The sequence below is a fragment of the Staurois parvus genome, unplaced genomic scaffold (genome assembly GCF_062004578.1).
Source record: "Staurois parvus isolate SC_StPar_1 unplaced genomic scaffold, SC_StPar_1.0 ptg000152l, whole genome shotgun sequence".
NCBI classification, from domain to species: Eukaryota; Metazoa; Chordata; class Amphibia; order Anura; family Ranidae; genus Staurois; species Staurois parvus.
In genome coordinates this window covers 2,574,362-2,600,890 of record NW_028317948.1, presented here as the reverse complement: position 1 = coordinate 2,600,890, position 26,529 = coordinate 2,574,362, and the positions used below count along the sequence as shown (strand labels likewise).

General features: G+C 41.2%; 1 protein-coding gene across 2 annotated transcripts in view; it reads right to left on the bottom strand.

Annotated features, from left to right (window-relative positions):
• Nucleotides 1-26,529, bottom strand: part of POLR3E (RNA polymerase III subunit E) — an 83,162-nt gene that overhangs the window by 21,861 nt on the left and 34,772 nt on the right. For both annotated transcript variants that reach the window (XM_089674800.1, XM_089674801.1), the window contains 8 exons: nt 23,021-23,140; nt 14,874-14,959; nt 13,049-13,093; nt 11,493-11,584; nt 10,819-10,939; nt 9,832-9,913; nt 8,997-9,056; nt 1,142-1,299 (listed from right to left, as the gene is read on the bottom strand). In XM_089674800.1, coding sequence (XP_089530926.1) covers nt 1,142-1,299; nt 8,997-9,056; nt 9,832-9,913; nt 10,819-10,939; nt 11,493-11,584; nt 13,049-13,093; nt 14,874-14,959; nt 23,021-23,140 — 764 coding nt within the window. The remainder of the gene's footprint in view (nt 1-1,141; nt 1,300-8,996; nt 9,057-9,831; nt 9,914-10,818; nt 10,940-11,492; nt 11,585-13,048; nt 13,094-14,873; nt 14,960-23,020; nt 23,141-26,529) is intronic.

Below are 26,529 nucleotides of genomic sequence, written 5' to 3'. Positions count from 1 at the left end.
GCCAAGCACAAATCAGGGATAGATTTATTTATTTATTTTTAAATGTTCCCCTGAAGCTTCAACCCAAAGTCTCTGCAGATATATGTATCCACTGTCTGTGGGACTTTGAGTGGAAGCTGTGGGGATCAGAAGAGGAGACAATGGAGTCACGCTTTAAGATGACCATCAAGAAGCACAGACACACTGACTTCCAGTTTTCTTCTATTGTGCTCATATCACATGCAGGGTAGAATCTAAAGCTGGCCATAGCTGGATCAAAATTCTTCTGGTTTACAAGGACAAGCCAAATTGCAACCAATCGATGGCCATTCCTGCTTGTGAAAAGTCAATCTAATGGTCAACTTTTCATGAACTTGCTTCTTGGAAATTTCTGACTGACCAGCATATTCTGACTGCAGAGGAGTCCCTGTGGTCAAAACACAACACTGGAGAAAATTCATCCATTCACTTTGCATGTATGGATGGGGGAATCTGTTCAGTGTCCCTTGATCATCCCGGGGGCTGATTGAAAAAAAAAAAACTGATCTATGTATGGCCAGCTTTATTGAACTTATTAGTGAAGACTTAATTAATTAGGAACACTCTGCTTATAAATGGTCCTGCCTGTTTGTCCAGTATTATGTTCACACAAATATCATCATATTAGCACAGACAAGCTCCAATAGCCTGTGAAATAAGATTGTCACAGCACCACTAAGCAGCAAGGGAAACGTGAAGGACAAATGACACCTATAGTCCTTCACAGCATGGATTGAATATTTAAATATAGTTTAAAAAAGGAAACACCCTTGTAAAAATGCCACATGCCAATATCTGAAACTGCTTTACTCTAGTAAAGAAACCTATAATGAGAGACTTTGTTACTCTCAATATTGAATTACAGACCCATAACAATCACACAGTATAAGCATTCTGACTTTGCTGCATTCGTGTCAAAGGTCAGTAACTCAGAAGACCAGCAGGGCACCCAGGCAAGCAGACTTTTCATATGCAGGTGAGCAATTGCAGCCATATAAATGTACGTCAAGACATGTTTCCCTAAAAGATATCTTCATACAGACATATCAGCAAGCAAAACATCACTTTATACCAGTGAAATATACTTTAGGCATTTTGTATGGAATGCTTCTGTAGTACATACTTGGCTTGTATTCCCTTCCACAGCATTGTCTGCCTTTGAACTACATCAGGGTGCTTCTTCATAAAATCCTCATCGTAAGGCAACATGAACTCCCAGCCTTTGTTGATTCTGGGGATGGCCATATGATCCAGGAATTCCTTCACATCTTCTTGGCAAAGCTACAAGAAAAAGTCATCAACTTTTCTTCCTTCCTTTTTTTTTTTCTTTCACACTCATGTACTGCTTTAGAGTCGAATAAGTGACAAGTTTTGCTTCTCAAAGCTCTGGAAACTTACAGCCTCGTTTAAAGGGAACAGTTTGTGAAAACTGCATTATGCTAGAACAACCAAGCAAAAATCTTCTCTTAAAGTAGAACTAAACAGGCAAAACTTTTTTTTCCCCATTTTGGATGGCATAAGGGAGAGTAATAACAAAAGTCAGGGTTTTTTTGCCATGTGTGTTCCACTGTGGAGATTTCCCTGCACTTCCTATCCCACAGTCAAAACAGGAAGAGAAAATCCTCCCAAAATGAGTGACTGTTTGCTTGTCATCAGGGTCACTGAAGCTAGTGTCCTCATTGAAAGATTTCCCCTCTATAGCCTCTCAGGTGGCAACCCAAAATTAGGGTTTTTCTTTTAGTTTGGGTGATAATAGGAGAAAACAAATATAGTGCTGTCTCTTTAACTGGTTCCTGCCACCCGATAGCAGAAATAGTGCTACAGGGCGGCAGGGCTGCGCAAAATCACTTATATATACACGTGAATTTGCATTTTCGGGTAAGGGGCGTGCCGCCATTGGCGACCTCAGCTGTCAATCATCAGGTCCTGGCCTGTGATTCCCTGCCGGCACCCAGCGATCGACGAGTATCATCGACGGGAGAGAGGTCTGTATATAAACAATACAAATCTCTCCTGTCAGCTCCTGCACACTGCTTTGTATTGCTCTGCGTAGCAGAGCAATACAAAGCAATGTGCTGACACAGTAAAACAGCACATGTGAAAGTTATAGCAATTACAAATGTCAGATGAGAAGGCCTGGCTCACAGTCTTTGCTCTAATTCATCCCAAAGGTGTTCTATCAGGTTGAGGTCAGGACTCTGTGCAGGCCAGTCAAGTTCCTCCACCCCAAACTTGCTCAACCATGTCTTTATAGATATTGCTTTGTGCACTGATGGGCAGTCATGTTGGAACAGGAAGGGGCCATCCCCAAACTGTTCCCACAAAGTTGGGAGCATGAAATTGTCCAAAATGTCTTGGTATGCTAACGCCTTTAGGGCTCGTTCACACTTGACTGTTTTACCAATGCTTGCCAATCGCCCCTATAGCGTTTGGCAAGCGTTGCTCCGGCGTTTGCTGAGAGTTAAAAATGCCCCACAAACGCCTATAATGAAGTTTGAATGGTGTTACCGCTCGGCAAACGCCCCGCAACGCAAACACCGGCCGCTTGCGGAGCGGCACCATAGACTAGAATAGGAGGCTTCAACGCCTCCTGACTCGACTAGAGGAGTCCGTTGCGACGCAACGCTAACGCTCCCGTTAGAACAGCACTATGTGCTGCAATGTGCAGAATTGTCCGAGGCGTTTGGGAAGCGGTAAAAACACTTCCTAAACGCCTCTCTGCCGCCTGCACACAATGCTAGTGTGAACGTAGCCTAAGAGTTCTCTTCACTGGAATTAAGGGGCCAAGCCCAACCCCTGAAAAACAAGCCCCACACCATAATCCCCCTCCACCAAACTTTACACAATGCAGTCAGGCAAGTAACGTCCTCAAGGCAACCGCGAAACCCAGATGCGGCCATCGGATTGCTAGACAGAGGAACGTGATTTATCACTCCAGAGAACACGTCTCCACTGATCTAGAGCCCAGTGGCAGCATGCTTTACACCACTGCATCCGAGGCTTTGCATTGCACTTTGTGATGTAAGACTTGGATATAGCTGCTTGGCCATGGAGACCCATTCCATGAAGCTCTCTACGCACTGTTGTGCTAATCTGAAGGCCACATGAAGTTTGGAGGTCTTTAGCTTTTGACTCTGCAGACAGTTGGCGACTTCTGCGCACTTCAGCATGCGTTGACCCCTCTCCGTCATTTTACGTGGCCTACCACTTCATGGCTGAGTTGCTGTTGTTCCCAGTTGCTTCCACTTTGTTATAATACCACTAACACCTGACCGTGGAATATTTAGTAGCAAGGAAATGTCACGGATGGACTTATTGCACAGGTGACAACCTATCACAGTACCATGTTTGAATTCACTAAGCTCCTGAGAGCGACCCATTCTTTCACAAATGTTTGTAGAAGCAGTCGGCATGCCTAGGTGCTTGATTTTATACACCTGTGGCCATGGAGGTGATTGGAACACCTGAATCCAATGATTTGGAGGGCTGGCCCAATACTTTTGGCAATATCGTTTATTAGCACTTTGACTAATATGTGTGTATATATATATATATATATATATATATATAAATTTTTAATTTAAAGAGACAACGCACCATTGTTGTTTTCTAGTCTATGTTTATTTTGTATTCACATATTCACATATACAGTCATGGCAATAAACATTGGCACCCTTGCATTTCTGTTAATGTACCACTTCTCCCAAAAAATTGTTGCAATTACAAATGTTTAGGTGTTCTCATATTTATTTCTTTGTATTAGTATGAAACAAAAACGTGGAGAAACAAAAAAGCTAAATCTGACACATTCCATGCAAAACCCCAAAAATGGACTAGACAAAATTATTGGCACCCTCAATTTAATATTTGTTAGCACACCTCTGGAAAAAAATAACTGAAATCAATTGCTTCCTGTAACCATCAATGAGTTTCTTACACCTCACTTCTGGAATTTAGGACCACTCGCCAACTGCTCCAGGTCTCTCAGACTTGAAGGGTTCCTTTTTCAAACTGCTGTTTTGAGATCTCTCCACAGGTGCTCTATGGGATTGAGATCTGGACTCATTGCTGGCCAGTTCAGTATTCTCCAGCGCTTTGTCAGAAACCATTTCTGGGTGCTTTTTGACGTGTGCTTTGGGTCATTGTCCTGCTGCAAGACACATGACCTCTGACAGAGAACAAACCTTCTGACACTAGGCCCTACATTGCACATCAGAATTCTTTGCTAGTCTTCATATTTCATAATACCATACACGTTGCCAAGACATCCAGTGCCTGAAGCAGCAAAGCAACCCCAAAAACACCAGTAAACCTCCACCATGTTTGACTGTAGATACTGTATTCTTTTCTTTAAAGGCCTTATCGATTTGTCTGAAAACAGTAGAATGATGGGCTTTATCAAAAAGCTGTAATTTTGTTTTGTCTGTCCACAGCACATTCTTCCAAAAGAATTTTGGCTTCCTCAGGTAAGTTTTTGCAAACTCCAATCTGGCTTTTTTATGTTTCTGTGTCAGCAGTGAGGTCCTCCTGGGTCTCCTACTATAGCGTTCCTTTTCATTTAGATGGTGACATAGCGTGAACTGACACACACAGTACCCTGTGCCTGAAGGTCAGCTTGAATTTGTCTGGAAGTTGATCGAGGTTCTTAATCCACCATTCGAACAATCCTTCCTTGCAATCTTTGAACAAATTTTTCTTTTGTCCATGTCCAGGGAGATTAGCTACAGTGTCACGTGCTGTACACTTCTTGACAATGTTGCACACAGTGGACACAGGAACATTAAGATCTCTAGAGATGGACTTGTAACCTTGATATTGTCCATGCTTTTCCACAATTTTTGTTTTCAAATCCTCAGACAATTCCTTGCTGCTGTTTTTCTTCTCCATACTCCATGTGGCACACAGAGACACACAACGGAAAGGTTGAGTCAATGTTTCACCATTTTAACTGGTTTCCAGTGTAATCTCTATATTGTCAGCACCTGTTAATTGATACAGGTGAGTTTAATTACAAATTACAGGAGCATCACAAACTTGGAATGCAATTTTTTCTTACAATTTTGAGAACGTGCCATTAAATTTTGTCCAGTCTATTTTTGGGGCTTTGTATTGGAATGACACAAAAAAATAGAGAAACAAAAATCCAAGTCTGACACATTCCACATAAACAAAAGGAATAAACATGAGAATGCCTAAACATTTGTAATTGTAACGATTTCCTGGACGAACTGGTGCATTATCTGACGGAAATACAGGGGTGTCAATATTTTTGGCCATGACTGTAGTGGGAGCAGCAGTCTTGACACCAAACGCAGGTTTTTTTGGCTTTATAGTGATAATGGTAAACAGACAAATAAAGAGGGTGAATTCCCCTAACAGGGGCATAGACAACAATAAAAACCTGAGAGGTTCTAATCCCTCTCCACTCTTGCTTAAAGTATAAGTGACCTTTAGACATTCTTCAAGTAGACCATAGTTATCTTAAAAATTACTGGTTACTATAGTACCTTGGAGGTATCTTTTGTAAGTGGGGTGTTCTGCAGTGCTAACATACTTAAAATACTTCCTATCACAGGGTGACAATGAATACAGAAACACAGTACAGTGAGTGAATGTGTTTGTCACCTTAGGACAGGTAGTATCTTCAGGTGAAAATAGGGGGAAAATTCCTGATTAAATGCTTCCCGACCGCCTTATAGTAGCAATACTACTACAAGGTGGCACAGGTGCGCAAAATCATATATATATATATATATATATATATATATATATATATATATATACACACACATATATACACACACACACACACATATATATATATATATATATATATATATATATATATATATATATACACACATACACACACACGTGATTTTGCAGTTCTGGGTAGGGGGCACGCGTGCTCCCAACCCGCGCCGCCATTCGCAGCCATAGCTATCAATCACTGTGTCCCGGCCGGTGATTATTCAGAGATTGCTGAGCATCTCCGATGGGGAGGAGTACTGTTTGTAAACAAAACAGTTCTCCTCCCTGACAGCTCCTGCACACTGCTGTGGATAGTACAGCCATTCAAAAGCAGTGTGCTTACAGTGAAGCACACAGACACAGCACTTAGTAAAACAGCACACAGTTAACCCTTGATCGCCCCCCTATGTTAATCCTTTCCTGCCCAGTGCCATTAGTACAGTGTCAGTGCTTTTGTTTTTAGCACTGATCACTGTACTGGTGTCACTGGAGATGTCCGTGACACCAAGTCAGTTCCCCCCAGTGTTAGAATGCCCGCCACAGTTCCACAGTCCCGCTATAAGTCGCTGATCTACACCATTACTAGTAAAAAAGACATGCAAAGACATGTAGCAGAACACATAATTTTAGCCTAAATTTAATACGAAATTTGATTTTTTAAATTTTTTTACTGGGCATGTTTAATAGCAAAAAGTAAAAAATAGTGTAGTTTTTTTTTTCTAACAGTGCAAAAAATTAAAAAATGCACAGGTGATCAAATGCCACCAAAAGATAGCTCAATTTGTGGGAAAAAAGGACATAAGTTTCATTTGGGTGTAGCGTTGCATGACTGCGCAATTGTCAGTTAACGTAATGCAGTACCGTAATGCAAAAAATGGCCTGGCCAGGAAGGAGGGTAAATCCTCAGGAGGGCAAGTGGTTAAATAAAACTAATGCAACCATCGCATTCAAGGACAGCTACTCTGCAATGTATTGTATTTTGTTTACATACACTTTAAAAGGTTAGCAGAAAATGTTTTATTATCAAAGTGCTATTTTAAAGCATCAGCAGGAGGAGTTTATGCAAGCAAGTACAATTTCAAGCAAGAAGATGCATATGCAGTGGTGTTTTCAGTGACATGTCAAAACAATCAATTTTTGACACCTAGGAAGCTAAAATTATGTACACAGCCAAATTTCCCTTTAAAATTTGTTTACATCCTTGCCTGCCCTTCTCACTACATTAATGTCAAGTATAGTGTATTTTCAATGCTTGCATATTTGAGTTATTACATTGTTTACCTTGAGTAAATCATGTGACTCAGTTTTGAAAATTTGCTCTTCCATAGTTTTATTATTGTATTAACTATAGAGGTTTGTAGATTAGCCACCAGGGGTTCAGGACAATTACTTTGCCGAAATATGATATTCAACACACAGGGAATGCATTCCTTTCAGTCAGCCAACATAGTCTAGCATTGTGAGAAGGAGTAAGAAATCACAACCACTGTGTAAAGCATCCCAAAGCATAGAACAGAGTCAGCATTTGTTATACATAAACAGAATTTTTGCTCTGATTTACAAACGTAATTGCACATTTTACAAAAAATGTTTTTTTAAAACATTAACACATTATATGTCTTTTAAAGTGGTTGTAAAGACATGAAATATGAACAAAGCATATCCCTCTATAGTGTGTACTTGTCTCAATACAGAGCACTAAGCAGGGGCGTAGCTACAGGGGTCGTTACTGCAACCCGGCCACGAGCTGAAGGAGGCCCATGCAGTTCCCCTGTACGCAGGCAGCATAGGCAGCTGGGTGGGTGATGGGTAGCAATACCAGCGCCTGGGTGGCTTTAGGACGGGGGTGGGTATCACAGCTCCATGCCCTTCGCGCACTGGCTGCTACTCAGTCTCATATCCCCTGTGTCCTCGGCCGGCCCCTCTCTCCTGCCACATACAACACCGCTCAATTCAATGTCCTCCCAACCAGAGTCCCACCCCCAACCCAGTAACCTCCATTGCCTCCTTTGTACAGAGCTCTTGGACAAAAGATCTTCTAGCACATAGGAGCAACCCTAATAAAGCCGGCTCCCCTTAGGACACCACAGGCTTGTCTTCCAGGCCCCCCCCTCCTCCCTCCCATCATACACAAATCTCCCTCTCTATGGAGCAGAGAATGCATCTTCCCATACTGATTGCTCTGTCTGTACTGCTGGAGGGAGCCCAAGCAACCATGGATAAGTGATTGGAGAGAGGGCGGCCAGCTGCAGAGCAGTATACTTTCTCACCGACAGCCAGGTGGACATGGGTGGCACAGCCAGACCATACTGGCTGGGATTTAGTACCCGCATTCCAACAACTCCACCCAGCAGCTTGGTCATGGTGAATGAGAAGACGCCATCTCCCCCATACACCATCCCATACCCCACTCCATCTTTGCTGGGGACAGGGACCCCACCTCGCCTGGGGAAAGGGACCCCATCCCCAGACCATGCTTGCTGCCATCAGCCACCTCAGGGTGCCAGGAGGGGGCAGTAAAATCAAAATCCCCAGCCATTCGGGGGAGTACCAGCAAGGACACTGGATGTGGGGGGGGGGGGGGGGGCAGTACAGCAATTCCAGTGTGAGGTGGCTGGAGGACAGAGGGGGGTCTAGCAGTACCAGTGTGGGGTGGCTGGAGGAGAGAGGGGGTCTAGCAGTACCAGTGCAAAGTGGCTAGAGGATTGGGGGGTGTTAAAATGCACTTTCGCCTGTGTACACAAAAGTCCTTGCACTGTGGGGGAATTCATACCTACATACAAAATGCCTGTCAACTGCCATGGTGTTTACAAATCCTAGTAATCTAATGTCCCTCTCAGTCACACAAAACTACATGAGACCCAAGCTTGCTTTATCTTAAAAAAAATAAATAAAAAAGTGCTTATGCAATTTACCAACTAAATGTATATATTTTTTTTTTTTTCCTAAAGAAAACAATGCATTTTATTGTTTAGGCCCCTTTCACATAGGCTCACACAGGCTGAGTTTATATCAGCAGGGGAACGGTAGGCTGATTCCCTGCTGATTTGAGCAGAGCAGGCGGATGACAGTTCTGTGAAACAAGTCCGTTTACACCCGCCAGTCCATAAAGGGTGAATGAAGGGTCCAATCAGATCCGTCGGAAAAACTGACAGGTGGACCAGATCGGACCATTCATGTGAAAGGGGCCTTAGAAGGCATTAACATTGATTGCTCACAAGTCTTACCTTTGTCACAGCAGCCACCTCTTTCCTTACGACCCACCGATCCTGAGTGAACTTCCACATCTACAAAATTATATAAAAATTAAAAATGTTTTCATTATACTTTCTGGATGTGCTACACATATGGTTGAGAATGTTTTTGACAAACCTAAGAAAAGTATAGTTCTTTCACCTGTCAGAAGCAACACTTCCAGTTTTACACTAGGCAAAGCATTTCACAATGCAATGTAGGTGCATCAGAGACCATCTGTGAACATACCACAATCAACTGTTCTTATGTTCAACGTTCCGAAAAGTCCATACTTACACATTGGACGCTTAAGGTTCCAGGAGCACTGCAGAGATACTTTGACATGTATAACAGCAATCTAACACTGAAAGATGTCTGCTAGGAACGCACAAGGTTAGATTTCTGAAATACTAATGTCAGGTACAAGGCATTACAGCTTGTAACACTGCAGGAGCACATTACTTAAAATGTAATGGTGCTCAAGAGGTTGGCTATGCTATTGGCATACCACAACCCAAGTTTGAGCTATCAGATTGTTTGGAGGTGCTATGTGTTTTCAGTCTTTAGTAAACCTCCTCTAACTTCTGAATAGACAGTGCTGAAGTTTCAGTGGCTAGGGGGAAAGAAACATGCTTGTCTAAGCCCATACCACACACATATCAACAGCACAAAATAAAGGCTGCACATGACAGAGCAGCAAGGAAAGCAGCCGTGCAACTGTCATCAGTTCCAAACCTGAACATATAAACAGCAATCTGGATACACAAGCTTTTGTCCTGTTCACACTGAAATTTGTACAGCATTGCACTGCTTCTAATGAACGCTTACAACATAATCTCTTCCCCGACATAGAACTTCTGCTGGAACACCACTATGTGGGCTTGATGATTCCTTTGGATACACCACATCACTGGACAGGAAAGGAAACCAAAGAAAACATTAAATCAGTAAACAAATCGTGGTACAGCTGATACAACAACAGTTCCACACACTAAAATTATACATTTCTTTTGTTTAATAGATCCAGACTAATCACTGTCACCATAAGGACAGAGGTGTCTAATACATGCACACTGATTGACACTAAGGCGTCAACTCCTCAAGGATGTGTAAGATGCAAGATTGCAGAACCTGAAAAAATAACTGGGTCTCAAAAGACAAATTAAAGCAGTATCGGATCTATGAATAGGTGGGGTTTTAATCACTAAACAGTTCATATTTGGCAGCGTTCTCTGTAAACATAAATTAAAAGGGAAATTTTAAGTTTACAGGCCACTGGAAAACTATTTTTGATTCATTGTTATTACATTATTTGCGATTATAGTCAGCTTTGGTATTATAACTATTTGTAGTAAGATGCTAACAGAGAATGCTATGAAAAGAGGCATAGTTTTCTCTGCGTGAACTGTGATGTCCTATATTTTTTTTTTTTTATGTACATCGTTTGCCTCACCATTCACTCCATTTATCAAAGACAGTTCAACACTTTTGCACTCATATCAGTTAATTCACAGTCTCAGACAGAACTCGCCAATTCTGAAACTGTTCTTCAGCAATTGTGGCATATTTTGTGAAAGTAAGCCTGACAACTGGCACATAAACTGGCAAACTGAGTATACAGAGTTTAATTCTGTGCTGAGAAAGGTAAGCCTGTTTTGACAGTTGTCAGCACTCACAGTAATCCACTTTCTGTTCAAAGACTACCATAAATTGTTCCATTCACTCTTTTTTTTGTTTCTTTTTATAAGTCCCTAAAAAGACATCCAGAAAAATTTTAGTTGCAGACAAGATTCCATTAAACAGAAAATAAATTACCTTTTAACAACCCAGTTCCCTTGGACCAACAACGCCACCTGCTGTATACATCGAAGAACTGTAATGGATTCTGTTCCTGCTGCCATTAAGCCCATGAGATTTGCAAAAGGTATCACCTTAACTGTATTGATGAAAAAAAAAGGAAAGTGGAACATGTTATACCACTCAAATACATCCATATCTGTTACGTGTATGTGACAGACAAAGCCTTTTGGCTTTACTAAATATTTTGTGCAAAGTCAAAGAGCAAAGTGCAGTAAGTGGTTTCAACTGGTCACGCACCTCTTTGCTCACAACAAAATATTACAAAATTAATTGATTGGTTGCTGTCATTACTTTGCTATTTGCACTATTTTATTGAAATTCAATGTGGGGAGAATTTACAAAAAACAGTAGAAACTGTGTACAGTAACCAATTGGCATCTAGCTTTAGTTTGTTCAGTTAAGCAGTGAAAATGAAAGCTAGAAGCTGGCTGGTTGTGTCATGTGCATCTGCTCCAGTCTTTGTAAATTCCCTTAAAACTGATATGAAAACTCGCAGTGTTTAATTTACATTGTCCCTTCTATTTCTATTAAAAAAAAACAGCATTTATCTTATAATGTGACAATACTCTTTTCTGCCATTTTACATTTAGCACTCTCTCTGAAATGTAAAATCACCACCCTGCATGTACCATTTTTCATCAGAATCTTGATCTGGTCAGCCAATGGCAGAGTCCTCAGCTGAGCCATAGACAAGACATTGCTAGGTGCAACAGGCTTCTCTCTGTAGGGAAAAAAATGACATGATCATTTACAGTTAGAATGTTGTGATTTACCTTTCATTACATTAAAAAATAATGCAATTACTGTTCTGTAACAAATATGATATGCAGGTTAAAATTAAATATTGAGAACGGACTCAAGGTAAAACTCCAGTCAAAACTTTTTTTTTCTTTAAGCGCTTCCTTCAAATGGATGTGCCCATATGTCCTTGCGTTTCAGGGGTTATAACGGGGCCATCGCTGCAGCTGCAGACATGACCAGGGTATTAATCATTTCCGCTAGCGAAGCTGAATAATGTAAAAGTAATCCAAGCAGCTAAATAGCTCTGGATCACTTTTACATGTGGCAGAAAGGGGTCCACCCCCTCCAGTCACCTTCACGGGCTCTCCTGTCCCACTGGGGAGTCAGGGACTGAAGCCAGCAGTTCCACCGGCTTACCATAGAGATGACAGAGGACCGGAACATACACAGCCATCCGTATAGTATAAGAAATTGGAAAGGATGAGTATTTTGTCCCTTCTGGTTTCGGCCTCATGTAAACAGGCCATTAGCAGCTTGTGAAAGCATCTGCTCACACTGATCTGTTTGATCTGATTCTTTTAAGGGCAGAGGAGATGTCTCAGTAAAGAGAATTTGTCACTGCCCATGGCTATCACAACCCTTGTTGTTTATCCCTTGTGAAAGCAATAAATATAATTAATTTTTTATTTTTACAGTCTCTTTAATTGTATATTTTTTTTTAAATTTTAAAAAAATTAAACCATCCCTGTCCCTCCCAATGGTGAACGCATATGTAGGTCACGCACATATACGTAAACGGTGTTCACACCACACGCGAGATATCACCACATGTTATAGCAAGAACAATAATTCTAGCAGACCTTCTGTGCAACTCTAAACTGGTAACCTGTAAAGGCTTTTAAAGCACCGCCTATGGAGATTTTTGTAAGTACAGTAGTTTGTCACCATTCCATGAACGTGCGCAATTTTAAAGTGTGACAGGTTAGGTATCTCTTTACTCGGCATAACATCATCCTTTATGTTTTACTAAACAAGTGGGTATTATATTGTGTTTTTTGTGCCTTAAAATTTCCTAAAGTGTACTTTTTCCAAGAAATTTGCATTTGAAAAATAAATAAATCGCTGCGCAAATACCCTGTGACATAAATTGCAACACCCACCAATTTATTCTCTAGGACCTCTGTTTAAATATATGTTTGGGTAGTAGTTTTCTAGCAAAAAAAAAAAAAGCTGATTTTGTGTGAGAAGTATCAGAATAGGCTTTGGAACCAAGTGATTACTAGAATTGAAGCCAGCCAGGTTTTCATTGCTGTCTTTGGCATATGGAGATTATATATATATACACATAATAAAAAAGGCACATAAAGCAATGCACTTCAATTATTTTTTGTTAGTTGAAATGACTGCAAAACAACGAATCTTGCAAAAAAAAAAAAATGCTTACGTTTCTTCTTCAACACTGGGAGGCATCAGCATTTGAAGGTATTCACTAGAGCAAAGGAAAAAAGAATCCATTGTTAGTTTCCCTTGCAGACACTGTATAACCATTTGTCTGAATGAGGAGATTGTAAAGGTGCTGTAACTAGACTAAACACCTTCATACTGCAATCATTCTGTTCTGGAGGAATCTGAACACGGAATCTTTTTTTTTTTTTTTTAATGCCTTTGAAAGATTTATATTGACCTCATTATATAAGGTGTATTATAGAAATATGTAGACTATTGGACCCAAGATGCCCCCCCTGAGATCTGAGAGCTTCTTCCTGGACAACTGCCTGTATTCATGTTGATAACACATGCTGCCTTCCGCAGTAAACACTGCAGCATTAAGCACAATTGCTGACATTCCTATAAACTAAAAGGCTCTGATAGTATTAGACCTGGTTTACACAAATGTGACTTATCATGCGATTTGACAGCATCAAATCGTATGGCAAATCGCACCCTATGATTGGCAACGGAACCGTTCTAAATCGGCAAAGTCGGAGTTGCAATGATTCTAACGGCCAATGTCAAAGTCTCACCGATTTGAAAAGCAGTTATTGAATAACTTTTGCCGATTTCTGGTGCGACTTGCATTGACATCTGTGCATGAAGTTGCAGGTGTCTTACTGACATATGACTTTGAAACTGCGCGATTTCAAGTAAAGTCGCACAAATTCAAAGTTGTATTCAGTGTGAACCAAGGCTTATGCACCACCAGGTAACATATTATTAAGGCAGCCAGAAAGACAGCAACTGTAAGGGCCTGTGTTGATGGGCTTTTGTTCGCTTCAAGCATGACTTGTATTCTCAAACCAAACCTGCTTGAAGCAGGTTAACTACAGGTAAGGGGGATGATAACTGCAAGTCAAATGCACCCATTGATAAATTCTGAGATCTTCAACTAATATATAACTCATGCGATCTACACAAGTCTTTAGGCTTCATGCGACATTTTCCAAATTAAAAGCAGCTGGCAACACACTTTTAGTGGTACTGTCCTTTAAACTGGCCTGTGCCAGATTAAAAAAAATCTGTCAGCTTTTTTGGTTGCTTTAAAGTAACACAAAACCCCTTTTTTTAAATCAATCGTTCTAAAAGAAAAAAAAAAAAAGAAAAAAAAGAAAGGGTTTTTTGTTTTTACTAGCCCTTTCATTTCAATGGGTGCCTTAAGCCAAGTAAAACTAAGTAATTGTACAAAATGCCTCTTATTTTCATTCCAACATCCATTTTATACTGTTGCTATTTTTTTTTTTTTTAAGTACATTCCTGTGAGTGTCAATATTCTCATTTCCTAAATAATAATGAGTCTGGATCTGCAAAGTTTCAAGCCAGTGTGTTCTAGTGTAGTACTCATTTTGATCCCTGGATACTAGTCCTAAAAGAAGTGCAACATAAGCAGAAGGCTGCACAGATTAGCGTGACAAGGAAGCCTGATAATTGTGTCCATATTTGAGTAAAGGTTCATGCAGACAGGCATCAATGTCTTATAGCCTTTAAATTGCCATCTATAGAGTTCCACTGAAGTGAGCTGGAATCAGCTGACCTGAGTTTGCAGTGCATTAAAAAGCACAATAAAATGCAGTAAACCAAAAGCCTTGTACACAAAGCTGAGCTTCAAGCTCAAGAGAAGCAGTCAATGCATCAATGCAAACCCATTAAACATTTTAACCTGCTAACAGGTCCTCTTTAAAACTAGGTTTTGCATTGAGCAGATGACATCTCTCTAGTTTGCCAAACACAATGTATACAGCTCTGTATTGTATATGAGTAAAATAAATATTTACCTAGGGGATTTTATCAGCTCAGTGTTTTCAGTCATGCCTGGATTCTGACAAAGCAAGTACTGTCTTTCATGTTCAGAACGACTGTCCTTTAAAAAAATATAAGAACACAAACTGTAAGAATGTAAGATGTAAGAAGCATCTACTATACATTTAGAATTCACAAAGGACTCCCAGACTGTGGCAAATATTGTTGATTGTACAGTGGGTATAGAAAAGAATCATCCCCCTTATAAAATAATCGCATTTTGTTGCTTTGCAGCCTGAAATGAAGACACACACAGTTTTTGTTTTATCCAGTTGTATTTACTAAGTACAACTTATAATACCCAAGTGAAAGCTAACACCAACATGTCAGAAAAAATAAAACAAAGTTCAAAAACAGAATTACTGAGTTGGAAAAGGATTACCCCCCTCCTGAAAATGACAATCAGTTGTAGCTAATTATCTTATCAATGGCACACAAAGCTATTTACATTCAACTGTGATCAGCTGTGGTCATTTTGATTAGCTCAGCATGAAAAGCTTTCCTGGAGCATTTCAGTCCACGTTAGTGCAACTGAAGCAATCAATCCACTATGGGTGGCAAGGCACTGTCAAAAGATCTCTGGGATAAAGTTGTAGACAGGCACAAGTCAGGAGATGGATACCAAAAAATATCGAAGGCTTTATCAATGCCTAGAAGCACAGTGAAGTCTATTATTAAGTGGAAAGTATTTGGTACAACAGACCCTCCCTGGATCAGGACGCCGCTCCAAACTGGATGAAAGAGCCAGGAGATAACTGGTCAGAGAGGCTACTAAGAGGCCTACAGCAATTCTGAAGCAGTTGCAGGAATTTATGACAGAGTGGTCATTGTGTGCATGTGACAACAATATCACAAATTCTCCACAAATGTGGCTTGCAAGAAAAAAGCCACTACTCAAGAAGGTCCACATGCAGTCAAGACTGAGCTTTGCTAAAATGCACCTTGCAGATTTTAAAACTGAATGATCTGACCTCAACACTAAACAATATCCAATGCAGTTCACCATCCAAATAACACCATTTCTCCAGGAAAGCATGGAGTTGGGAATATCCTGTTATGGGGGTGTTTCTATGCAGCAGGGTCTGGAGCACTTGTCAGGATAGAAACAAAAATAGATGGGGCAAAATACCATCGAAATCTTGAGAACAATTTGCTGCCCTCTGCCTGAAAGTTGTCAATGGGTAGAAGGTTTACCTTCTAACATGGCAATAACACAAAGCGAAAATGACCACACATTGGTTAAAGGAGAAGGCGAATGTCCATGCATGGCTTAGTCAGAGCCCAGACTTAAACCCCACTGAAAATCTGTGGAATATCTTGAAGACTGCAGTCCACAGTCACCATCAAATTTAACTGAACTTGAGCAGTTCTGCAAAGAGTGGGCAAACATTGCAAAGTCTTGGTGTGTAGTTAGTAGAGACATATCCCAACAGACTAAAGGCTGTAATAGAAGCAAAAGGTGGTTCAACAAAATACTGACAAGGAGGTAATCCTTTTTAAAACGCCGTGAGTCTTTTTAAATTGTATTTTATTTATTTATTTTTTTTACATGTTGGTGTTATATCTTTCACTTGGATGTTATAAGTTGCACTGAGTAAATAAAGCTGGATAAAACAAACTGTGTCCATCTTCATTTCAGGCTGCAAAGCAACGAAATGTGATTATTTTAAAAAGGGGCGATTCTTTTATCAAAAATGGATATCCCTACATTCTACATCACAGATTCTTAATAAGGGAGTTATATAGCCCGCATGCTGGCGGTGAAGAATCCCTATATTTTATTGGCAGGGCCCTGCCACTTCAACTATAGATGGCGGATGCTATATGGTGATATTACTATGGTCACAAAGTTCATTCTATTCCATCACTCTGGATATGACTGTCTTTACTTAAGATCCTACCACTCATTTTGCTCTATGGTGCCTATTGTGGATTATTACTTAATTCTGTGTGTCACACAGTCAGTAGAATTGCAAATATACTGTTTTCAGTCTCTCTTTGACAATTTTCCTGAACTGTATGTTTAGGTTTAGTATTGCGTTCCTGAATTCATCCATTATTGGTACTAATGTACTTGTCATATACAGCATTGCATTTCTGATGTTTTGCCTTATGGTACAATTTTTTGAACACATCCCCTACATGGTGGTGTAACCTGTGTGTCAGTGCTGCTCATGTACTAGACCTAGTGTCATTACATTTACAGCACTTAATATTCATGACCGGTCATGACGTCTGTTTTTAACCTTCTGGTTTTAGGTCATACCTTGTTGTATTGTCTCATCTAGTGGTGATGGCTAACTGAGGTATTTACCTAAATGTCTACATATGCGATTTTTGTAATGAAGCATAATTTTTGAGGAATTTTTGAGTATAGCTTTCTGTTCATAATGTAACTGCTTTTCTGTGAATCTCTTTTCACCCCCCTTTTTTTTGATGTTTGGTCTTTGGTTACTTGGCAGATAATATACATTCAGCGATACGTTGAATTTATGGTGCCTCTTGCCCCTTCTTTTTTTTTTTTTTTTTTTATTAGTGTTGATTCTTTTTTATACCCACTTTATTCTTTACTAAATTTTATTAGCAACATCTGCCTTTAGTTATACTTTAAAGCTAAACTCCAGGTACATACCAAACACAGCCCAAAACATACCCTATAAAAATAGCCCAGCAGGAATTTGTAATTTACCTTTTTTCCTGCACAGCAAAATTCCCTTTCTTTAAGTCTGGGATGTCATCAAAGGCCTCCACAAATCCTATGCAGCAGAAGCAGTCAGGTGAAGGGGTCTGCGGGGCACAATGTAGGCTGTTTTTTTTGGGAGTGGAGGAGGTGCTGTGGGCAGTAAGGAGAAAAGAAATCTCCTGTCCTCACCCACAGCATCCCTCATCCATGTGCTGCTATTTGTACACAAAAAAAGAGACCCCACTTCACTTTGGGGAATTTAACACTGACAGTGAAGATCATAATTGTCATTCCTCTAATATTGGTGTTTATGGCATATAGGATCCTAAAGATAAAGGAAACAGACATTTCTGAGACGCTATGTAGGAAACCCATAGCTGTAACGTACTAACTGTAAATGATAGATATACAGCATGATTGTTTACATATGCTGAAACCCAAGACTAGCCTCTATCCTATGCTGGGGCAGCCCCCAATTTATTCATGGCTATATATGCTCAAACGATTGAAGTTCTGTAGAATTAGGATCCACACATCACAGAGGGGCCTTAGGAGGCAGTGTGACTTCCACATCTTTGGAAATGTGTGAAACTAATGTATTTTCTTTTGCTGGGTAGCTGGTAAGTGCGCTGGGAAATTTTTGTATTGTGTTTGTTTTGTGAAAAGCCCTTCATATACACCAGTGGTCGGCAAGCCGCGGCTCGCGAGCCACATGCGGCTCTTTGCTCACTTTAATGCGGCACTTCTGTGTGCCAGGCGCCCGCTCCCCTCCCTCCTCTCGGGCGGCCGCCCCAAAAGTCAGGACTCTGCAGCTAGCCCAGCAATGGGCAAACTACGGCCCGCATGCGGCCCGGCGGACCTTTTAATCCGGCCCGCGGAGTGTGGCAAACATTGGCTGTCAGGATGTAGGCGGGGCAGCGTGACGAACTCCTCTCACAGTCCGCCCTGAAGACCGGAACGGCGCGGGAACACGGCGAGAGGAACGCACGGAGCAAAGGTAAGTGAATTGACACAATATGGGGGATGAATTACTATGGGGGATGAATTACTATATGGGGGATGAATTACTATATGGGGGATGAATTACTATATGGGGGATGAATTACTATATGGGGGATTTATTTTCAGTTTTAAAAATGTGGCTCTCAAAATAAATTTCAATCGTGGTTTTGGCGAGATTTGGCTCAGTTGAAAAAAAGGTTGCCCACCACTGATTTACACCATTACTTAAAAAAGCAACAGTAGCTACAAATTGATTGCAGAAGTTACCATTCTTGTTTAGTTTGCTGCAGGGGCATACCAGAGGTGTTTTTTTTTTATTTTTTAAAGCTGCACTGGCTTTGAGCCTTTAACTCCATTCCGCCACCTCCTCCCAGCCCTTTCACAGGCTCTAAATGATGGGAGGCGGGCATTCCAATCATGTAACCATTGTGATTGGCAGACACATAAGCAGAAAGATATGCATATATGCAACCCCTCTGTGTTAAAGCTCACCCGCCAAGAGGCCACATACCACATATATGTGTACGGCTGGCAGAAAGTGGTTAAAGAGGAATGGGCTACATCCAGGCATACCTGCCCTTAAAATTATTCATTGCTATATATGCTCCAAGATGGAGGCTCTCCTATGTACCACATTTCACACAAGGGCCCTGGTGAAGAGGTGTGGCTTCCACACATTTCCAAATTCATGCAATGAGATCCTCTGTTTTTCACATAAGTTGTTAATCAGTGTAACTTGATTTTTTTCTTGGCTATGTTATGAATGAGACTTTTGAGGAATTTTAGAGTGGGGGTTTTTTGATTGCTTTAACTGCTTGCAGCCCAGCCACTGTAGATATACGGCAGCAGGGCGGCACTCGCAAGCAAAACCACGTTTTAAAACGTGTGTTTTGTAAACAAATAGGGGGCGCGCGCGAGGCCCGCCGCCGCCCTGTCCCGCCGATCACCGCCGCAGATGTGAGTCACCGGGTCACAGCCGGTCCTTAGCGGCTATGTCCCGGCGATCAAGGGCAAACAGTGACAGACAGCACAGCTGCAGTAGCTGTGCTGTCTGTCACTTCCCTGTCAGCTCAAGGATGAGCTGATTGAGAAAGAACAGTTTCTCTCTTGATCAGCCCTGTCCCGCCCAGTACACACCCCTGCCCCCTAGAAAAACACTCCCCTCACTCCTATAACCCTTCCCTGCAAAATAAAGTTAACCCCTTCCTCCCCATTGCCATTAGTATAGTGTCAGTTTTTTTTCTTTTGCACTGATCACTGTATTAGTGTTTTTGGGGATGTTCGTGACCTCAAGTCAGTACCCCCCAATGTCAGAATGTCCGCCGCAGTCCCGCCATAAGTCGCTGGTTGCTGCCACAAGTCCCTGATCGCCGCCATAATTTGCTGATCGCCGCCATTAGTATAAAAAAAACCCCTAAAAATCCCAGTATCTTTCCCGCCATTTGTAAACGCTATAACTTTCACGTAAACCAATTAATTTACACGTATTGGGTTTTTTTTTTTTAGCAAAGACATGTCGCAGAATGCATTTTGGCAGAAATTTGATTTTTGCATTTTTTTTTTACTGGACATGTTTTATAGCAAAAAGTCCAAAATATTGTTTTTTTTCCTCAAAATTGTCAGCCTTTTTTTTATAGCGCAAAAAATAAAAACCGCACAGGCGATCAAATACCACCGAAAGAAAGCTCAATTTGTGGAGAAAAAAAGGATGTAAATTTCATTTATGTACCATATTGCATGACCGCGCAATTGTCCGTTAAACTAGCGCAGCGCTGTATAGCAGAAAAATGGCGTAAATTGCAGTATTTATACCATAGTTTGTAGATGCTATAACTTCCACACAAAGCAATCAATATACACTTATTGGGATTTTTTTTACCGAAAACATGTAGCAGAATACATTTTGGCCTAAATGTATAACCAACTTTGAGTTTACTATATATTTTTTATAGCTGAAAGTAAAAAATATTGTTTTTCTTCAAAATTTTTGGCATTTTTTGTTTATAGCAAGAAAAATAAAAAGTGCACAGGTGATCAAATTACACCGAAAGAAAGCTCTATTTGTGTGAAAAAAAGGACGTAAATTTCGTTTGGATGCAGCATTGCATGACCGTGCAATTATCAGTTGAATTAGTGCAGCGCCGAGTAGCAAAAAGAGGCCCGGTCATTAAGGGGGGTAAATCCTCTGGAGCTCAAGTGGTTAATCCCTTCTCACTGTAACTTATACTGTTATACAGTCCTGTTGCGTCCAAAGCCCTGCTCCCTAGAAGCCTTGGTTTCCATACAATACACTTATGACAGACACAGCTGTATGCAGTTTGGAATAAATGGCCCTATAATAAATTTGGTTATATTTGCACTATACACTAGAGCAGGGATGTCCAACTCTTTGACTTTCCTGGGCCACATTGAAAGAAGAGGTATTGTCTTGGGCCACACATAAAATACACCAACAATCAGGATAGTTGATGAGCAGAAAAAGTTGGGCAGATCAGAAGTTAACGCTCACTGATATAGCTAATCTAACAGTAATAAAACTACTTTTTTTTTTTGGTAATATTTTTTTTTTTATATAAAAGTGTAAGAGGGCAATATAAAACTAGTGTGGTATTTAAAAGTTCACCTTTTTAGCAGGTAAAAAAAAAGTGCATTTATTAATTTTTTTTATTTCTGGAGTCTCTAAAGCATTGCACCAGCGATCAGTAGATCACTGGTGCCATGCAGGTCTCCTGCAGACCTGTCAGTATATCTGTTTGCCTGTACAGGAAAGCAGATATACTGACAGGAAGACTCAATGAACTACCACGGTGTGCACTGAGAACTACAAGCTGAGAGACGGAAAGGCTGGCGGGACTTGTAGTTCATTCATTCACAGAACACCATGAATGAATGATGTGGCTGGGTGGGCAAAGCCCCACACAGCTGTGTTTTTTAAAAACTGTGACAGCTAGTTTTTGATAAACACAGACATCAATATCTGGCTCGATAGATGTAGTAGCAATTCTTAATTCTCATCAGAGATTTTGGATATCAAGGCTTTGGATATCTTTTTATATCCTTTTCCATATTTATAAAAAAGTTAGATTACCTTGTTACACAGGTCTTTTGACAGTTCTTTTCCCATAGTTCAGTATCTAGCCTGCTCAGTACATCCAAACGGGAGATAAACTCACTGACTATTTATACACAGACACTAACTGTAATTTAAAAAGCCACAGATGTGGGAAATTAACCTTTAATTGCCATTCTGTCACCATGTGTGTGTCTGTACCAAGGCCAAACATTCGAGGGTATGTAAACGTTTGATCAGGGACATTTGGCAAATTTGTTATCATTATGATTTGAAAAGGAGCCAAACAACTATGATAATAAATGGCTTCATACAATCACCATCCTTAAATAAAAAGACATTTTGGCATGATCAGTTTTATTTTAAATATAAATGCCAAAACTTCACAATTTCTGCCAAGGTATGCAAACTTTTTAGCACAACTGTAGGTGAAGGAATGAACCCTGTGAACACGTTGTTTTAGGAAGACTTTACTGTGCTATGCATGGTTTAGAATAGGGGCTTTTTAATTTGTTTAGTTCTTTTTCATCATAACCTATACTGTCTCATGGTAATGAAATTTGCCCTGTTGGGGAGAATGAAAGACTGCCCAGCCACAGCTCTTTATACATATACTGTACAGACTTGAAAAAAAGAGAGGAAGGCGCCTCTACGTGCAGTATTGACAATTTATTCAGTAAACAATGGAAAATTTGCACTTACAAGATAAACGGTTAAAAAGGCTCATCGTGTGGTAATTAGATCCAGGCGGGACACCCAGCGTTCCAGCAGCAAACTATGCCTATAGGATCAGAAAGTAGAGACCAGGATGTGCCTGTGCATCAAAAATGAAGCTTGGAGAGCAGAGTCAGATGTAGCAGGTGAAGGGGGCGGTAATGCATTTCGGAGCATGCTCAATAGGCTCCTTCTCCTGAAGAAGGAACCTATTGAGCAAGCTCCAAAATGCATTACCGCCCCCTTCACCTGCTACATCTGACTCTGCTCTCCAAGCTTCATTTTTGATGCACAGGCACATCCTGGTCTCTACTTTCTGATCCTATAGGCATAGTTTGCTGCTGGACGGCTGGATGTCCCACCTGGATCTAATTACCACACGATGAGCCTTTTTAACCTTTTATCTTGTAAGTGCAAATTTTCCATTGTTTACTGAATAAATTGTCAATACTGCACTTAGAGGCGCCTTCCTCTCTTTTTCTTTTTACTGCATTAGAGCCTTGCTTCCACTCTAAGAAGAGCTGCCTAAGTGTTACTGCTCCCATCCATTCATCCCGGATTTCCATCTGGCACCTTTATCTTACAGCTACAGAGGTTGGGCTCCAACAAGCGCGCCCTATACAATATACATTTACCGTACAGACTTGACCTACCTTAACCCCGCAGTAATGCAGATGCACCCAGGACTCTTCAGCCTGCTTTTTCTGCAAGAACTCATAGGACTGTACCCTCCTCTGTTTTGCCTGCTCACTTTCCGGACGCGAAAACCGCACCTAAGTGTTAGAATACATTACATTTTTTACAAGCTAAATTAGACCTATGTTGCAAAACAAGACTCAAAAGTTCAATACACCAAAAATAAGATTTTTGTATGTACTGTAAATTCTTTTAACTGTAAGACCATTGAGTGACACAGCAATTCAGAAATAGTCAGTTATACTCCTGCCCACTGGAGGTTGGAACACTGGCAAACAGAAAAAGTTGTAAACCAGCCTTGTGTAACCCTTCCTCTACCCAGCATGCCTAAGGGTTGAGACCCGAGTTTGTTAATGGACTTTAAGAAAAAAATTTCACATTAAATACAAAAATCTTATTTTCGCCATCGTCCACTGAATTCAGAAAAAGTCAGAATGTCCGACAGCAGTCAAAGCGAGGTGTGGGCAACAGCCATTGACAAGCTCAAGGAAATCTGGAAATCATCCGTGTTACAGAAGTATCTAAGATCATTGTGGTATCAAATCTAGATGAAGGTGAAGCCCTTGCAAGTGGGAACTGTCATGACCAAAAGAGAAGGTCAGAGGATCAACCAACCTGGTGCCTGAGACAGGACAAAGAATCACGGCAAGGGGAGCTTTTCCATCAAGCACCAAAAAGGGCCCTCACCTACAAGAAGCTGAAGGACCAATCAACAATCCACTAAAAACAAGAGGAAAAAAAACTAACCAAATGGGAGGAAACTAGAGCAAACAATGAAATATGGTTAACAGTAAAATGTACTGTGCCAAACTCCATGAAAATGTTTAACAAACAATAGAAGCTCCATCCTGATATTCCAAATCCTTGGAATTCAGGAAAAGAGGTATCCCTGAGGAAAATGAACGTCTGTTTAGACAACCAATCACACAATAACAGTTATGAGATCCTTCACAACATAATATCTCAAAGGATAGAAAAAGTGATCCCTAAGACTGGGCGGAAAAAAAAAAGGGTATGAACTCTGAGGTCCTACTGAAGGAGGAAGGTAGGGTGAGTGGCCACACCGACACAAAGAGTAAACAGGGATGAGGTATACTGAACCCTAGACTGGTACACAAGAACACCAGAATCTCAATGTTGAGCAAGACTCCTTACAACGAAACACCCGGAAGTGTTCCTAAGTTTGACTAACACTGCAAACCTGTTTAAAGCTCACATTTTTAGGAAACTATAATAAATGCACATTTTTTGCAGATAAAATAAAAGTGTTTTTTTTTTTTAAATTCGGAGCCTGTACAGCACAGCACCCGAGATCAGCAGTTCCGACACGGGCAGGCAGTTACAACAAGGACAGGAAGAATCAATGAACTACTAGAATGACTAGAACAAGATTGATGCAATTCCTAGGGGCGTCGCCACTGCACAGACATCCATCCCACTTAGCATACCTTATACTAAACCTCCCTCAACACTTTCCTCTTTTGACCTCGCCACTACCGAAGAGGTCACTAAGGTTTTCTCAGAAGCCCGTCTCACTACCTGCTCCCTGGATCCTGTCCCCTCACAACTACTACGGTCACCCTCTTCTTCCATCCTATGGTCCCTCACTCACATCTTCAAGCTTTCCCTCTCTACTGGTGGCTTCCCCTCCCCTCTAAAGCATGCACACATCACTCCCATACTTAAAAAGCCCTCCCTGGACCCCACCGACCTGAACAACTTAAGACCCATCTCCCTGCTGCCATTTACCTCTAAACTCCTAGAACGCTTAGTCTACAATCGCCTGAGCTCCCACCTCACCGACATCAAAACCTTCTTGACCCTTTACAGTCTGGCTTTCGCTCTCTACACTCCACTGAAACTGCCCTACGAAAACTCACAAATGATCTACTAACTGTTAAAACCAATGGCCACTACTCCGTACTCTTACTACTTGACTTCTCTGCGGCTTTTGATACGGTTGACCATTCCCTTCTCCTCAAAAAACTCCACTCTCTTGGCCTCAGAGACTCTGCTCTCTCCCGGTTCTCCTCCTACCCATCGCAGTGCTCCTTCAGTGTTACCTATAACGCTGCCTCCTCTTCTTCACTCCCTCTTTCTGTAGGGGTCCCTCAAGGTTCTGTCCTTGGACCCCTTCTCTTCTCCATCTACACGGCTTTAAGTACCATCTCTATGCTGATGACACACAAATCTATCTTTCTAACCCTCACCTCACCCCTTCAGTCTCCACTCGCATTACTAACCTACTAAGTGACATATTGGCATGGATGTCACTCCACTTCCTCAAACTCAATCTTTCCAAAACTAAGCTCTTCGTATTCCCTACAGCCCGTGCCCCCTCCCCTGACTTCTCCATCAAGATCAATAACACAATCATCAGTCCCTCCCCTCATGCCAGGGTACTAGGTGTAACCCTAGACTTCCATCTATCCTTTCAGCCCCAAATCCAATCACTGTCCAAATCTTGTAGACTTCACCTCCGCAACATCTCCAAGATACGCCCGTTCCTAACTTCGGAAACCACTAAGCAACTTATTCACTCCCTTGTTATCTCACACCTTAACTATTGTAACCTTCTCCTCATTGGCTTACCTCATCGCAGGCTATCCCCTTTTCAGTCTATCATGAATGCTGCTGCCAGACTCATCCACCTTACTAACCGTTCTGTATCTGCCATCCCTCTCTGTCAATCCCTCCACTGGCTTCCCGTTGCCCAACGGATAAAATTCAAAACACTAACAACGTATAAAGCAATTTATAACTCTCCGCTCCTCGCAAGACCTCCTACTCTCTAGTGCCCTTGTCTCCTCCTCCCATGCTCATCTCAAGGACTTCTCCAAAGCTTCCCCCATCCTCTGGAACTCTCTACCCCAATTTATCAGACTATCCCCTACTCTGCTCACTTTTAGGCGATCTCTGAAAACCTGTCTCTTCAGGGAAGCCTATCCTGCCCTCAGCTAATACTGGAATCTTCTACACTTCCAACCAGCCCATCCCCCACAGTTACTACCTTTTGTACCACTAGCCCCACCCTCCTAGAATGTGGGCTCCAAGGAGCAGGACCCTCAAATCCCTCTTGTATTGAACTATATTGTTACTGTATTGTCTCCGGTTATATTGTAAAGCGCTGAGCAAACTGTTGGCGTTATATAAATCCTGTATTATAATAATAATAGAATGCTCACCAGCGTCCTGGTAGTTCATTGAGAACTACAAGCTGACAGCCACAACGGCTGATGGTAGATGTAGCTCTCTCATTCACAAAACTCTGTAAATAAATGTTGGACTGAGTGGGTGGAACCTTGCACTGCTGTGTTTTTAATTTTGGCAGCATGTCCCTCCTGTAGACAGGAGAATATCTGACAGATACAGAAGGCCCACAGGGATGTGGACTTGCTTAGTGATGATCGGATCTGAAAATCTTAGCTCATAAGGGAGCACAGCTAGACATATTAGAAGCCATATC